We start from the raw sequence: 16,302 nt of genomic DNA, 5'->3' as shown, positions 1-16,302 counted from the left end.
CGAGAAAAATGGCATAAAAATTGATTTTAAACAGCGGTTGACATGCTTCGAAGTATGGTAATGGAATATTTAGAAATCTTTTGTCACGAAATGCGCCATGCTCGTGACCCTTATTTACACTTCGGATAGTGTCTTGAACGCACGAACAAAACGCCGCTATTTGGATATAACTATGGATTATTTGGAACCAAACCAACATTTGTTATTGAAGTAGCAGTCCTGGGAGTGCATTCTGATGAAGAACAGCAAAGGTAATCAAACTTTTATAATAGTAAATCGGAGTTTGGTCAGGGCTAAACTTGGTGGGTGTCTAAATAGCTAGCCGTGATGGCTGGGCTATCTACTCAGAATATTGCAAAATGTGCTTTCACCGAAAAGCTATTTTAAAATCGGACACCTCGATTGCACAAAGGAGTTCTGTATCTATAATTCTTAAAATAATTGTTATGTTTTTTGTGAATGTTTATCGTGAGTAATTTAGTAAATTCACCGGAGGTTTGCGGGGGGTATGCTAGTTCTGAACGTCACATGCTAATGTAAAAAGCTGGTTTTTGATATAAATATGAACTTGATTGAACAAAACATGCATGTATTGTATAACATAATGTCCTAGGTGTGTCATCTGATGAAGATCATCAAAGGTTAGTGCTGCATTTAGCTGTGGTTTTGTTTTTTGTGACATTATATGCTAGCTTGAAAAAGGGGTGTCTGATTATTTCTGGCTGGGTACTCTGCTGACATAATCTAAGGTTTTGCTTTCGCTGTAAAGCCTTTTTGAAATCGGACAGTGTGGTTAGATAAAGGAGAGTCTTGTCTTTAAAATGCTGTGAAATAGTCATATGTTTGAAAAATGGAAGTTTTTGTATTTTTGAGGAATTTGTAATTCGCGCCACGCCTATCATTGGATATTGGAGCAGGTGTTCCGCTAGCGGAACGTCTAGATGTAAGAGGATAATGTACATAGCACTACTTTTACAATGGAGTCATTTAGCAGACGAAGGTGTGATGCTTCCTTGAAGGAAATGCATTCCTTTACAGCAAGACAAAGTTGGTCGTTTCTGGTGCACATAAACATTTAGAATGTATTTGAATTAATAGATAAATACAACAACGGTTAAAATCAGGATATGAACTAATAGGCTAAAACAAGGAATCTCCCATTCCTCTCCAAAGTTTTTTGAAAAAGCTGTTGCGCAACAAACTCACTGCCTTCCTGAAGACAACCAATGTATACGAAATGCTTCAGTCTGGGTTTAGACCCCATCATAGCACTGAGACTGCACTTGTGAAGGTGGTAAATTACCTTTTAATGGCGTCAGACCGAGGCTCTGCATCTGTCCTCGTGCTTCTAGACCTTAGTGCTGCTTTTGATTCAATCGATCACCACATTCTTTTGGAGAGATTGGAAACACAAATTGGTCTACACGGACAAGTTCTGGGCTGGTTTAGATCTTATCTGTCGGAAAGATATCAGTTTGTTTCTGTGAATGGTTTGTCCTCCGACAAATCAACTGTAAATTTCGGTGTTCCTCAAGGTTCCGTTTCAGGACCACTATTGTTTTCACTATATATTTTACCTCTTGTGGATGTGTTTCGAAAACATAATGTTAACTTTCACTGCTATGCGGATGACACACAGCTGTACATTTCAATGAAACATGGTGAAGCCCCTCGCTAGAAGCCTGTGTTTCAGACATAAGGAAGTGGATGGCTGCAAACTTTCTTCTTTTAAACTCGGACAAAACAGAGATGCTTGTTCTAGGTCCCAAGAAACAAAGAGATCTTCTGTTGAATCTGAAAATTTATCTTGATGGTTGTACAGTTGTCTCAAATAAAACTGTGAAGGACCTCGGTGTTACTCTGGACCCTGATCTCTCTTTTGATGAACATATCAAGACTGTTTCAAGGACAGCTTTTTCCATTTATGTAACATTGCAAAAATCAGAAATGTTCTGTCCAAAAATGATGCAGAAAAATGTATCCATGCTTTTGTTAGGTTAGACTACTGCAATGCTCTACTTTCCGGCTACCCGGATAAAGCACTAAATAAACTTCAGTTAGTGCTAAATACGGCTGCTAGAATCCTGACTAGAACCAAAAAATTTGATCATATTACTCCAGTGCTAGCCTCCCTACACTGGCTTCCTGTTAAGGCAAGGGCTGATTTCAAGGTTTTACTGCTAACCTACAAAGCATTACATGGGCTTGCTCCTACCTATCTTTCTGATTTGGTCCTGCCGTACATACCTACACGTACACTACAGTAACAAGACGCAGGCCTCCTAATTGTCCCTAGAATTTCTAAGCAAACAGCTGGAGGCAGGGCTTTCTCCTATAGAGCTCTCTTTTTATGGAATGGTCTGCCTACCCATGTGAGAGACGCAGACTCGGTCTCAACCTTTAAGTCTTTATTGAAGACTCATCTCTTCAGTAGGTCCTATGATTGAGTGTGGTCTGGCCCAGGAGTGTGAAGGTGAACGCAAAGGCACTGGAGCAACGAACCACCCTTGCTGTCTCTGCCTGGCCGGTTCCCCTCTCTCCACTGGGATTCTCTGCCTCTAACCCTATTACAGGGGCTGAGTCACTGGCTTACTGGTGCTCTTCCATGCCGTCCCTAGGAGGGGTGCGTCACTTGAGTGGGTTGAGTCACTGACGTGGTCTTCCTGTCTGGGTTGGCGCCCCCCCTTGGGTTGTGCCATGGCGGAGATCTTTGTGGGCTATACTCAACCTTGTCTCAGGATGGTAAGTTGGTGGTTGAAGATATCCCTCTAATGGGTTGGGGACTGTGCTTTGCCAAAGTGGGTGGGGTTATATCATGCCTGTTTGGCCCTGTCCGGGGGTGTCATCGGATGGGGCCACAGTGTCTCCTGACCCCTCCTGTCTCAGCCTCCAGTATTTATGCTGCAGTAGTTTATGTGTCGGTGGGCTAGGGTCAGTCTTTTATATCTGGAGTATTTCTCCTGTCTTATCCGGTGTCCTGTGTGAATTTAAGTATGCTCTCTCTAATTCTCTCTTTCTCTCTTTCTTTCTTTCTTTCTCTCTCTCAGAGGACCTGACCCCTAGGACCATGCCTCAGGACTACCTGGCATGATGACTCCTTGCTGTCCCCAGTCCACCTGGCCGTGCTGCTGCTCCAGTTTCAACTGTTCTGCCTGCGGCTATCGAACCCTGACCTGTTCACTGTGATTACTATTATTTGACCATGCTGGTCATTTATGAACATTTGAACATCTTGGCCATGTTCTGTTATAATCTCCACCCGGCACAGCCAGAAGAGGACTGGCCACCCCTCATAGCCTGGTTCCTCTCTAGGTTTCTTCCTAGGTTTTGGCCTTTCTAGGGAGTTTTTCCTAGCCACCGTGCTTCTACACCTGCATTGCTTGCTGTTTGGGGTTTTAGGCTGGGTTTCTGTACAGTACTTTAATATATCAGCTGATGTAAGAAGGGCTATATAAATATATTTGATTTGATTTTGATTGAAAAAGTTAAAAAAAAAATTGCAAATAATAAAATCTAGCCAACATGCTCACCTTCCACTCCCAACTGCCTCTCTTTCCGAAACACATATACACCTGTATTCAATCAACTGACATTGGTGGGAGGGGCTTACCATACACTTACCAAGGGCTCCCGAGTGGCGCAGTGGTCTAAGGCACGGCATCTCATTGCAAGAGAGGTCACTACAGTACCTGGTTTGAATCCAGGCTGTATCACATCTGGCCGTGATTGGGAGTCCCATAGGGCGGTGCACAATTGGCCCAGCGCCGTCCAGGTTTTGCTGGGGTAGGCAGTCATTGTAATTAAGAATTTATTCTGACTTGTCAAGTTAAATAAAATGTTAAAAAAATTAAATAATAAAAAATAAAAAAAATACACAATTAGCCAATTCTAAAAAAAAGTTCCTTTTACACACGTTCTGCTGCTGGTGAAGTGGTGGAAAAACATGTTGACTATGGCAGGATATGAAATATTACTGAAAAACATGTTAACTATGGCAGGATATGAAATATTACTGAAAAACATGTTAACTATGGCGGGAAATGAAATATTACTGAAAAAAACAAAGCTGCAAAATAATAATAAAAATAATAGTAACAATAATAATTATAACAACAATAATAACAACAATAATAAAAAAGACAACAATAATAATAACACTAATAACACTAAAAATAACAACAATAATAACAATAACAACAATAATAATAACAACAATAAATACAAATATGTGTAATAATAGCACACTTTTCAAAACCTTTCAAAAAGCTCTCATAAAAACCTTAAGCCAATGTCACAGACAAAAGTATTGAAATTCATGTTATATAAAATAAACTACAGAATAAAGTTGGCTGTTATTGCATTTAAAAGGCAATTAAAACTGAAAGTGTACTTTTTATTGAATAGAAACCTCCACTGAGTTCTGAAAGAGGCCTATTCATAGTAGCCCACTCACTGTGGCCGTCAGTCAGAGCAATAGTTAGAGAATGCCGATGGGTTTGGAAGCTCTAGAGCCAGCCGCCATTCATTTCCATGGCAACTCCCCCTGTCAAAGCAGTAAAACCTGGAGGGTACCAAAAAAATAGGGAGAGAAAAAAAAAGATAGAACGAGAAAAAGAGAGAAAAAAGGACCCATGTGGTTAGTCACTAGCTCTGGACGTAGTTTTGAGCCTAACAGTAAGTACTATAGTGTGGAACTTCAGAGAAGAGGAATGACATGGATCTTTACCACTGGAATGCTGAATGATTATTGGTCAAATGATGTCTTATTTCCAGGGTGTTTTAGCAGTGTATTTTTGTGGCTTGCCACACAGGGATATTTGTTTGTGTTGTTGACATGTAGGCTAGTCCTAACTAAAGGGAGTGAGGGGCTGAGCTGTGGGAATGAAAACTGTAGCAACTGTGACCTCATGACAATTGACAACAGAGCAGTGAAATATGGTGAGTTAATATATATAAATATTATTTATAATGATGAGTGACTTTATGGATGAAATATGGTGAGTTAATATATATAAATATTATTTATAATGATGAGTGACTTTATGGATGAAATATGGTGAGTTATTATATATAAATATCATTTATAATGATGAGTGACTTTATGGATGAAATATGGTGAGTTATTATATATAAATATCATTTATAATGATGAGTGACTTTATGGATGAAATATGGATTATGATTTTCGAGAACAACTGTGTCGAGAGAGCTACAGGTATCAAAAAAATTCAATAATGTCGAGAAAAGGAACACAGATTATTATATATTTTTTGAAATAGTATGTGGTAAACATTTTGGGGAGATTTGATTGTTCCTGTTTAATGTATTATGTTTTATTATAACAGAGTAGCTTTGATTTTACTAACTTACTGCTATTGACATTACTTTAATTTAGTTACCTAAAGTACAACTATCTTATTTCCTAACTAACTTCTCTTGTGTGTGTGTGTGTGTGTGTGTGTGTGTGTGTGTGTGTGTGTGTGTGTGTGTGTGTGTGTGTGTGTGTGTGTGTGTGTGTGTGTGTGTGTGTGTGTGTGTGCCTGCGTGCGTGCGTGCGTGTGTGTTTCAGAGTGGGGGTTACGACGTGGACCTGTTTGTGGACAGTCCAGACTATGACCTGCTCTGCACCATCTGTAGAGCTGTCCTGAGGTGTCCTGTCAGAGTGGCCTGTAACCATGTCTTCTGCAAGACCTGCATCCTACAGTGGCTCAGGAGGTACAGTACACTGGATCATGTCCTCAGTTTAGGAGACACCGTAGATAGAAGGAATATTGTAACCATAACTGGTTATTCATTAGAAAAGACAGTAGCTGTATTATTATGAAAGGTATGAAGCAACATCCCACTGGACACGCACTGGTTGAATCAATGTTGTTTCCAAGTCATTTCAATTAAATGGAACCAACGAGGAATTGATGTCTGTGCCCAGTGGGATGTGTTTCTAGGACACAAGATTCTGATTTTGGTACATTTTCACAGTGCTGAAAGATGATTACAATCTAGTTTCTTCAGGTTTCTACTGTAGAAATTATCATTTTAAAGTGTAAAATGAATGTTATTGATTCAACTCAGCTCTCTTCTCTAGACAGGAGACATGTCCCTGCTGTAGGAACACTATCAGTCCCAGCTTTATGTTCGTCATGTACAAATTGAGTAAAACTATCAGCCGTCTCAGGATTAAGGTGAGTTATCACAGCCTGATGTTGCTAAGTGTTTCTATTACAAAGTAATGGAGTTCATTTTTCTCTGTAAGCAATGTGTGAGGGCCACATAGTGGGAAGGAAATTGGATGTTTCAAACATAGAGGAACTTTCTCTGTCTCATATGTCATCATGCCTCTCATATTGAATCAATTATTTCTTCATAAATCATTCAAACAAACTTTGGCAGTCGTGAGTTAATATATATAAATATATATAATATGGTGAGTTAAAGAGTGACTTTCCCACACTCTTCCACTTCTTCTCCTCTCTTCTCTTCACTCCTCTTCTCTCTCTTCTCTTCTCCCCTCTAATCTCTCTCCTTCCCTTTCCGCTCATCTCTGCTCTACCCCTCTCACTCTCCCCTGTAGTGTAACAACGAGGGATGCTCGGCCACTTTCCCTCTGTCTGAGGAGTTCCTCCATAGTTCCTCTTGCCAGTTCCAGAGGGTCCCATGCCCCCACCAGGGCTGTGGTTCCTTGGTGCCCCGCTCAGCCCTGGAGGTCCACTCACAGCACTGCCAACACTGGAGCCAGCTCTGCCCCATGGGCTGTGGTACTCTGCTCACACAGGCCACCCAGCCCCAGCACAACTGCTTCAGGTGGGTGGGTGTTAAAACACTGGGAGTGGGTGGATGTTAAAACACTGGGAGTGGGTGGATGTTAAAACACTGGGAGTGGGTGGATGTTAAAACACTGGGAGTGGGTGGATGTTAAAACACTGGGAGTGGGTGGATGTTAAAACACTGAGAGTGGGTGGATGTTAAAACACTGGGAGTGGGTGGATGTTAAAACACTGGGAGTGGGTGGATGTTAAAACACTGAGAGTGGGTGGATGTTAAAACACTGGGAGTGGGTGGATGTTAAAACACTGGGAGTGGGTGGATGTTAAAACACTGAGAGTGGGTGGATGTTAAAACACTGGGAGTGGGTGGATGTTGACCCCCATTGTAAAAGAACCAACTTTGTCGTAATTTTTTGTTATACAAAAATAACAAAACATGTTGAAAAGCTGCAATGTTGTTCAATGTACATGCAACCAGGTCAAAAATCGCCATGCTCCCACATAGGGGAATAGCCCATATGGCTTCAGGCTGTGGTGTAGGAGAGTGGGAATTGCGGGGATCTGGTGTCCTAGTAGGGTACATGTAGCTATGTGTGAGGAAAACATTTCATTACAGGTACGACATTTAAGTTGTTTAGTACAGTCCGTTTGTAAGTCCACTCACTACTTTATAGTCTGTTTGTGTAGTTGGTCTTGGCTAGCTTAATGTTCTGGTTGGTAGCTAGCTAGCACTGTCATGAAAAGGGGCATGAGGGAAGCCCTGAAGTTTTTCTAGGTAGTGAGAAAGCTCTGGAGCAGGTAATGTTGAACAGTTATCCATGTTGTACTTTAGATATGTTGTACTTTCTTAAATGTAGTTTTGTAATTGCCTAAAACAAGCAGACAATAAGAAAATAGTGTTTGAAAAAGGTCACGTTTTAAAATGTGAGCCAATGGGGTAACCTAGGTAACCACAGGTTGTCTTCCCCCAAAGGGGAAGCACGACATTTTATCTAATACCGATTGGGAGTATATACAAATTCTCTAAGTAAAGCTTGGTATAAATGCATGAATCCCCTATGATGATTATGATGGTTACCCCAGGCAGCTGAGGCAGCATGTGGAGGCCCAGAGGCAGAGCCACAGAGCCATCGCTAGCGCCCTCCGAAGAAAGATGGGGAGAATGCAGACCGCCATGACACACGTCAGGAGGCAGGTGGGGCTCATCTGTGAGAGCCTAGAGGTCATGGGAGAGGAGGAGGGAGAAGGGGAGGGGGAGGAGGGTGGAGAGGTGTATGAGGGATATGGAGAGGGGGAGGGGGAGACTACAGGGGAGAGTAACACAAGCAGCAGTAGCAGCAGCTCTTGAGATGGGTACAGGTTTTTATTTTTATTACAAATGTTTAATTCAGTTTTATATGACATAATGGTTTTTAATTTAAAATCTGTTTATGCAGAAATGTGAAAATGAAAGCGATTTTGGATTTTAATGATTTTAATGAAACTGTTAATTTCATTTTGGTGTATTTTGTAAAGACTGCAAATGTATTCTCATGGATTGTTTTCTTTTCAGAATGTTTTTATTAGGTTGATTATTGTATTTTGGCAAAACCAAATCTCAAATGATTAAAAACATGACAAAAACACTTCCTCATGTCATGTCATTCAATGATTGTTTTCATTTTCATGTATTAAATATAGACTGTCTGCTCAAAAGGACATTGAACTGTAAACAATTAAAACAGCAAGGAAACTCACACCTCATTACTGTTCCTCACATGTAAACATTGACCAAAGGCATCACTTAAAGTTGGTTGAAGTTCTGTAATATAGAGTATCCCACTACATTTGGTGACACATCCACTTGTGGTGCTATGAGAACTTCAAGGGTGTCATAGCGTCATTGGGCCACAGGGAGGCACTAGTCCAACTCTGTAGTAGTATTGTCCTGGGAGATCCTCTCAATCGACTCCATGGAGGAGTGGTCTGATGACTGGGACGGACACTGCTGGGGCTGCTGGGCCGCTGGAGGACCGTCCATCCCAGAATGCATCAGAGGCAGGTAGATGTCATCCATGTTGGGCAGCACAAACACTTTCTGGAATGAAGGGAAGATAGGTTCATTGTTTTATTTGAGGTAGATTGTCTTACTTTGGATTTGTGGGGAAGGTGATTGAGGGAGGAATGGAGGGGGAGGGAGGAATGGAGGGGGAGGGAGACGAGGGGGAGAAAAAAAGAGGAAGAGATAGATGAAAAAAGACAAGGGAGGGCGAGAGGTGAGAGACACAAGGGTAGACAAGGTGAGGGAGGGAGGGGAGCGAGAGAGAGAGAGGATAGAGAAGTCTAACCTGGAACTCATCCTGCAGCTTCTTCTCAATCCACTCAGTCACGTGACAGAAGGTGACCTCCCTCTCCCCCAACTTGGGTCTGACACGCAGGTCCAGCTTGGGAGGTACACAGAAACTGTACCTGGAATACACACACACACACCAATAAATACATAGAGACAGTAATCATTTGGCCGGCCTTTTACTCTAATTGACAACAAAACACTTGTCTTTCATGCTGAAGATGCAAGTACATAAATTAATAAATAGAGTGAAGCTGAGTGAATACGGACTAGAGGTTGTTTCAGGGCAGCACCATAGAGTATATCTGAGTGTGGGCCAAACCAGATTCTATCAGTAGGGGGAGGAGGGATATTAAGTGTGGGCCATACCATATTGTACTAATAGGGGGAGGCGGGATATTGAGTGTGGGCTGTACTATTTACATTTACATTACATTTAAGTCATTTAGCAGACGCTCTTAACCAGAGCGACTTACAAATTGGTGCATTCACCTTATGATATCCAGTGGAACAACCACTTTACAATAGTGCATCTAAATCTATTAAGGGGGGGGGGTTGAAGGATTACTTTATCCTATCCTAGGTATTCCTTAAAGAGGTGGGGTTTCAGGTGTCTCCGGAAGGTGGTGATTGACTCCGCTGTCCTGGCGTCGTGAGGGAGCTTGTTCCACCATTGGGGTGCCAGAGCAGCGAACAGTTTTGACTGGGCTGAGCGGGAACTGTGCTTCCTCAGAGGTAGGGAGGCGAGCAGGCCAGAGGTGGATGAACGCAGTGCCCTTGTTTGGGTGTAGGGCCTGGTCAGAGCCTGAAGGTACGGAGGTGCCGTTCCCCTCACAGCTCCGTAGGCAAGCACCATGGTCTTGTAGCGGATGCGAGCTTCAACTGGAAGCCAGTGGAGAGAGCGGAGGAGCGGGGTGACGTGAGAGAACTTGGGAAGGTTGAACACCAGACGGGCTGCGGCATTCTGGATGAGTTGTAGGGGTTTAATGGCACAGGCAGGGAGCCCAGCCAACAGCGAGTTGCAGTAATCCAGACGGGAGATGACAAGTGCCTGGATTAGGACCTGCACCGCTTCCTGTGTGAGGCAGGGTCATACTCTGCGAATGTTGTAGAGCATGAACCTACAGGATCGGGTCACCGCCTTGATGTTAGTGGAGAACGACAGGGTGTTTTCCAGGGTCACGCCAAGGTTCTTAGCACTCTGGGAGGAGGACACAATGGAGTTGTCAACCGTGATGGCGAGATCATGGAACGGGCAGTCCTTCCCCGGGAGGAAGAGCACCTCCGTCTTGCCGAGGTTCAGCTTGAGGTGGTGATCCGTCATCCACACTGATATGTCTGCCAGACATGCAGAGATGCGATTCGCCACCTGGCAATCAAAAGGGGGAAAGGAGAAGATTAATTGTGTGTCGTCTGCATAGCAATGATAGGAGAGACCATGTGAGGATATGACAGAGCCAAGTGACTTGGTGTATAGCGAGAATAGGAGAGGGCACAGAACAGAGCCCTGGGGGACACCAGTGGTGAGAGCACGTGGTGCGGAGACAGATTCTCGCCACGCCACCTGGTAGGAGCGACCTGTCAGGTAGGACGCAATCCAAGCGTGGGCCGCGCCGGAGATGCCCAACTCGGAGAGGGTGGAGAGGAGGATCTGATGGTTCACAGTATCAAAGGCAGCCGATAGGTCTAGAAGGATGAGAGCAGAGGAGAGAGAGTTAGCTTTAGCTGTGCGGAGCGTCTCCGTGACACAGAGAAGAGCAGTCTCAGTTGAATGACCAGTCTTGAAACCTGACTGATTTGGATCAAGAAGGTCATTCTGAGAGAGATAGCAGGAGAGCTGGCCAAGGACGGCACGTTCAAGAGTTTTGGAGAGAAAAGAAAGAAGAGATACTGGTCTGTAGTTGTTGACATCGGAGGGATCGAGTGTAGGTTTTTTCAGAAGGGGTGCAACTCTCGCTCTCTTGAAGACGGAAGGGACGTAGCCAGCGGTCAAGGATGAGTTGATGAGCGAGGTGAGGTAAGGGAGAAGGTCTCCGGAAATGGTCTGGAGAAGAGAGGAGGGGATAGGGTCAAGCGGGCAGGTTGTTGGGCGGCCGGCCGTCACAAGACGCGAGATTTCATCTGGAGAGAGAGGGGAGAAAGAGGTCAAAGCACAGGGTAGGGCAGTGTGAGCAGGACCAGCGGTGTCGTTTGACTTAGCAAACGAGGATCGGATGTCGTCGACCTTCTTTTCAAAATGGTTGACGAAGTCATCCGCAGAGAGGGGGGGGGGGGGGGGAGGAGGATTCAGGAGGGAGGAGAAAGTGGCAAAGAGCTTCCTAGAGTTAGAGGCAGATGCTTGGAATGTAGAGTGGTAGAAAGTGGCTTTAGCAGCAGAGACAGAAGAGGAAAATGTAGAGAGGAGGGAGTGAAAGGATGCCAGGTCCGCAGGGAGGCGAGTTTTCCTCCATTTCCGCTCGGCTGCCCGGAGCCCTGTTCTATATTCTATCAGTAAGGGGAGGAAGGGATGTTGAACGTGGGCCGTACCATATTCTATCTGTAAGGGGAGGAGGGATATTGAGTGTGGGCCATACAATATTCTATGATTAGGGGGAGGAGGGATATTGAATGTGGGGCCATACCCATAGAGGATGATAGAGGCCTCAAGTGGCCAAAAGTTCATATTAGCATGGGCAGAGCCATTGAAGGCTTTCACGATTTTAATGTAGTCAACTGAGTGGGACTTCCAACTTCATTGGCTTATCCCTCCTGGTGACCCTGTTGGAGTCATGTCCAACCGGGTCATCAACAGGGATCAGCCAATCGTGAAGAAGAAAATTGACTACCTCAAAATTGAGATAGCCTCAATGGCGCTGCCTATGCTGTCACAGACACTATAATGGCACAGATACAAAGATCAGTCCTCTATCTATCTCTAAGGCCGTACCATATTTTATCAGTAGGGGGAGGAGGGATGTTGAGTGTGGGACGTACCATACTCTATCAGTAGGGGGAGGAGGGATGTTGACAGCCAGTGTTCCAGAAAGCTCCTGAACCTCCACTGCCAGCAGCAGGGGCGTGTTGGACATCTCCTCAATCTTCTTTTTGATGAACTCATTCTCTGTTGCCTTCTGGAAGTACTTAGACTTTGCAATTTTGTCGACAAATCTCAAAATCCGCCTGCCTGTCTTCCCGCCACCAGCAGAAACCCTGCAGAGGGGAGGAGAGGAGGAGAGAGGAAGAGAGAGGGATAATGTTTATGTAGTCTCCGCTAACATAGGAACATTGCCTTTAAATATCAATCGGGCTATAACAAGGACCTTCAGCGCTACTGATTGAATCGAGCCCTTAGTGTGCAATACAGCAGAAGGTCACAGTCAGGTCAGTCAGGAAAAACATATTCTACATGACCGACTATATTTGGTGTGTAAGAGAATGGAACATCCATTACCCTTCAGGACCAGGTAGAGTCCCCTTTTCTCCCACAATGCCTTGGGGCTCTGAGAGCAATACTTCCTCCTCGTCAGAAGAGCCGGCGCTGGAGGACTCCTCATCACTGTCAGCCAGAACACTGAGGACGGGTCTGTACTTGGACACAACAACACAAGTTAGAAATCTCACTGAGACTAAACTTAAGCCTTAACCCTGACCCTAGCTTCATGTCCACATTTCGCATTTCACATCCTGGTTCAACCATAACCCTAGCCTCAACCACAGAAAAAGGGTTAGCTGATTGGGTGTGTCAAAAATAAATAGATAGGGGTGTCAAAAGAACGTAGGCGTATCGAAAGCACACATGTAATTCGTGTGACAATCTGTCAGTTCTTGCACGTGAGTGCAGAGATTAGTGGAAACATGACTGTGTAGGAATGCACATCAAAATGAACTTGAGGAAGTTTGGGAAACTCAGAATGATGGTGTTGTAAAATCACTCAGGCTTTAGAAAAACACTGCATGTATCTTCACATTTTACATTTATCAAATTTCATTGCAGTTGTGCAGGCTACTGTGCGCAATGTCATTATCAAACTTGTCGATGTCCCATTTCTAAAACACCGGTAAGTTTGCTCAAGGGCAGACCAATGGGTGGCATGCCCAGCTGAAAGTTTGCCGACATGCCGATGACAACCAATTTATGAATCGAGCCAAAATAGCCTACAGCCTATGCTGATAGACGTCTGATACTAGCACGTTATAATATCAGGAGATTCAAATGAGGTTACCCTGGTGGCAGATCTTCATGTCTCGTCACGATTGCTTTCATAAAAGTTTCAGTTGTGTATGTCAAAATGATTATGCGACTGAACAATACTATGCATGACACATAGAAAACTGGTAATAATTGTACATGTTTGCTTTCATAAAAGTTTGAGTTGTGTGTGTGTGTTTAAAACTGCTTTAGCATCTTCCATGCACTTCCTGAAAGCGACTGAACAAAATAGGCTTTTCTGAGTGGTGTTACCTGGCAACAATCCTGTCCAATCAAAAGAGACCATCCAATTCCAGTGTACTTTCGCCACGCCCATTTATTTTGACACACACACCCACTTATTTCAAAACGCCCACTACTCCGAGAGCAGTCCAGCACACAGTTACCTATACTTGGAACCACAACCCTAACCATAAACTTAGATTTATGTCCACATTCCGGTTCAACACTTACCCTTAACCACAACCCTAACCTTCAACCACAGAGACCAGACACACATATCCTACAACTACTTGAACTGGGACTCAGACACAATGACTTCACATTCAACTATAAACACTACCTACAAACTCATGGGACAGCAATGGGCAAGAAGTTTGCCCAGCTTACGCCAATATATACATGGCGGACTGGTAGACAACGGCATTGGCCAAAAACCAATTGCTGCCCCTGTTCTATAAAGGTTATCTGGGACGATATCTTCGGAGGGTGGCAACACAACCTACAAGACTTCACTACATTTATACTTTTAGGGGAATTGTCAAATCCCAACTCTTCCGTTTTCACAAATTGTGCACACAACATACAGACGACCTAAATTACTTCTATGCTCGCTTCGAGGCAAGCAATGCTGAAGTCTGCATGAGAGCATCAGCTGTTACGGACGACTGTGTGATCACGCTCTCCGTAGCCGATGTAAGACCTTTAAACAGGTCAAATTCACAAGGCCACAGGGCCAGACTGATTACCAGGACGTGTACTCTGAGCATGTGTTGACCAACTGGTAAGTGTCTTCACTGACGTTTTCAACCTGTCCCCGACTGAGTCTGTAATACCAACATGTTTCAAGCAGACCACCATAGTCCCTGTGCCTAAGAACACGAAGGCAACCTGCCTAAATGACTACAGACCCGTAGCACTCACATCCGTAGCCATGAAGTGCTTTGAAAGGCTGGTAATGGCTCACATCAACACCATTATCCCAGAAACCCTAGACCCACTCCAATTTGCATACCACCCAAACAGATCCACAGATGATGCAATCTCTATTGCACTCCACACTGCCCTTCACCACCTGGACAAAAGGAACACCTATGTGAGAATGCTATTCATTGACTACAGCTCAGTGTTCGACACCATAGTAACCTCAAAGCTCATCACTAAGCTAAGGATCCTGGGACTAAACACCTCCCTCTGCAACTGGATCCTGGACTTCCTGATGGGCCGCCCCCAGGTGGTGAGGGTAGGTAGCAACACATCTGCCAAGCTGATCATCAACACTGGGGCCCCTCAGGTGTGCGTGCTCAGTCCCCTCCTGTACTCCCTGGTCACTCACGACTGCATGGCCAGGCACGACTCCAACGCCATCATTAAGTTTACAGACGACACAACAGTGGTAGGCCTGATCACCAACAACGACGAGACAGCCTATAGTGAGGAGGCCAGAGACCTGGCCGGGTAGTGCCAGAATAACAACCTCTCCCTCAACGTAACCAAGACTAAGGAGATGATTGTGGACTACAGGAAAAGGAGGACCGAGCACACCCCCATTCTCATCGACGGGGCTGTAGTGGAGCAGGTTGAGAGCTTCAAGTTCCTTGGTGTCCACATCACCAACCAACTAGAATGGTCCAAACACACCAAGACAGTCGTAAAGAGGGCAAAACAAAGCCTATTCCCCCTCAGGAAACTAAAATTATTTGGCATGGGTCCTCAGATCCTCACAAGGTTCTACAGCTGCAACATCGAGAGCATCCTGACTGGTTACATCACTGCCTGGTACGGCAATTGCTTGGCCTCCGACCGCAAGGCACTACAGAGGGTAGTGTGTACGGCCCAGTACATCACTGGGGCTAAGCTGCCTGCCATCCAGGTCCTCTACACCAGACGGTGTCAGAGGTAGGCCCTAAAAATTGTCAAAGACCCCAGCCACCCCAGTCATAGACTGTTCTCTCTACATCCGCATGGCAAGCGGTACCAGATTGCCAAGTCTAGGACAAAAAAGCTTCTCAACAGTTTTTACCCCCAAGCCATAAGACTCCTGAACAGATATTCAAATGTCTACTTGGACTATTTGCATTGTGCCCCCCAACCCCTCTTTTACTCTGCTGCTACTCTCTGTTTATCATACCTCAATTGGCCTGACCAACCAGTGCCCCCGCACATTGGCTAACCGGGCTATCTGCAATCCCGATATAGGTCATATCCCGATAACGATACATATCACGATATAGCACATTTTCTGTAAATTCAATGAATAAATAGTTTATATAAAATGACCACATGTAAAGGCCTATATCTTATTACATTTTGAATTATACTCAACAAATAAAAGGTACTTACTCATATTTGATTATTTCTCCTTTTATTTAGATCCTTTGTGCAAATTTTCAATTAAGCATGTAACAAAATATTAAATAATGTATAAAATGTAAAAAGGAAAATATAAAACACTTCAACTAGAGATGCAAACAAAATAAATATAGGCCTAAAATATACTGCTCAAAAAATAAAGGGACCACTTAAACAACACAATGTAACTCCAAGTCAATCACACTTCTGTGAAATCAAACTGTCCACTTAGGACAATACATTTCACATGCTGTTGTGCAAATGGAATAGACAACAGGTGGAAATTATAGGCAATTAGCAAGACACCCCCAATAAAGGAGTGGTTTTGCAGGTGAGGACCACAGACCACTTCTCAGTTCCTATGCTTCCTGGCTGATGTTTTGGTCACTTTTGAATGCTGGTGGTGCTTTCACTCTAGTGGTAGCATGAGACGGAGTCTACAACCCACA

The 16,302-nt window shown here is 44.1% G+C and overlaps 2 protein-coding genes across 2 annotated transcripts in view; one reads left to right on the top strand and one right to left on the bottom strand.

The window, feature by feature from the left end:
* The first annotated feature begins 4,662 nt into the window (after positions 1-4,662).
* On the top strand, positions 4,663-8,114 carry rnf151 (ring finger protein 151). The gene is made up of 5 exons (XM_014208734.3): positions 4,663-4,938; positions 5,570-5,715; positions 6,086-6,182; positions 6,572-6,801; positions 7,848-8,114. The coding sequence occupies exons 1-5, from the start codon at positions 4,936-4,938 to the stop codon at positions 8,110-8,112; spliced, it is 741 nt and encodes a 246-aa protein (XP_014064209.1). The 5' UTR covers positions 4,663-4,935; the 3' UTR covers positions 8,113-8,114.
* A 266-nt stretch (positions 8,115-8,380) lies between these two features.
* The window catches only part of LOC106609293 (testis-expressed protein 2), a 46,250-nt gene continuing 38,328 nt past the window's right edge, over positions 8,381-16,302 (bottom strand). Inside the window, exons 8-11 of the mRNA XM_045724166.2 lie at positions 12,524-12,655; positions 12,067-12,282; positions 9,092-9,212; positions 8,381-8,841 (exon numbers count right to left, since the gene is read on the bottom strand). Coding sequence (XP_045580122.1) covers positions 8,665-8,841; positions 9,092-9,212; positions 12,067-12,282; positions 12,524-12,655 — 646 coding nt within the window. The 3' untranslated portion in view covers positions 8,381-8,664. The remainder of the gene's footprint in view (positions 8,842-9,091; positions 9,213-12,066; positions 12,283-12,523; positions 12,656-16,302) is intronic.

Source organism: Salmo salar, chromosome 01 (genome assembly GCF_965601325.2).
Source record: "Salmo salar chromosome 01, fSalSal1, whole genome shotgun sequence".
In the NCBI taxonomy this organism is placed as follows: Eukaryota; Metazoa; Chordata; class Actinopteri; order Salmoniformes; family Salmonidae; genus Salmo; species Salmo salar.
Note: the sequence above shows the minus strand (reverse complement) of the source record. Positions and strands in the feature narration are given on the sequence as shown.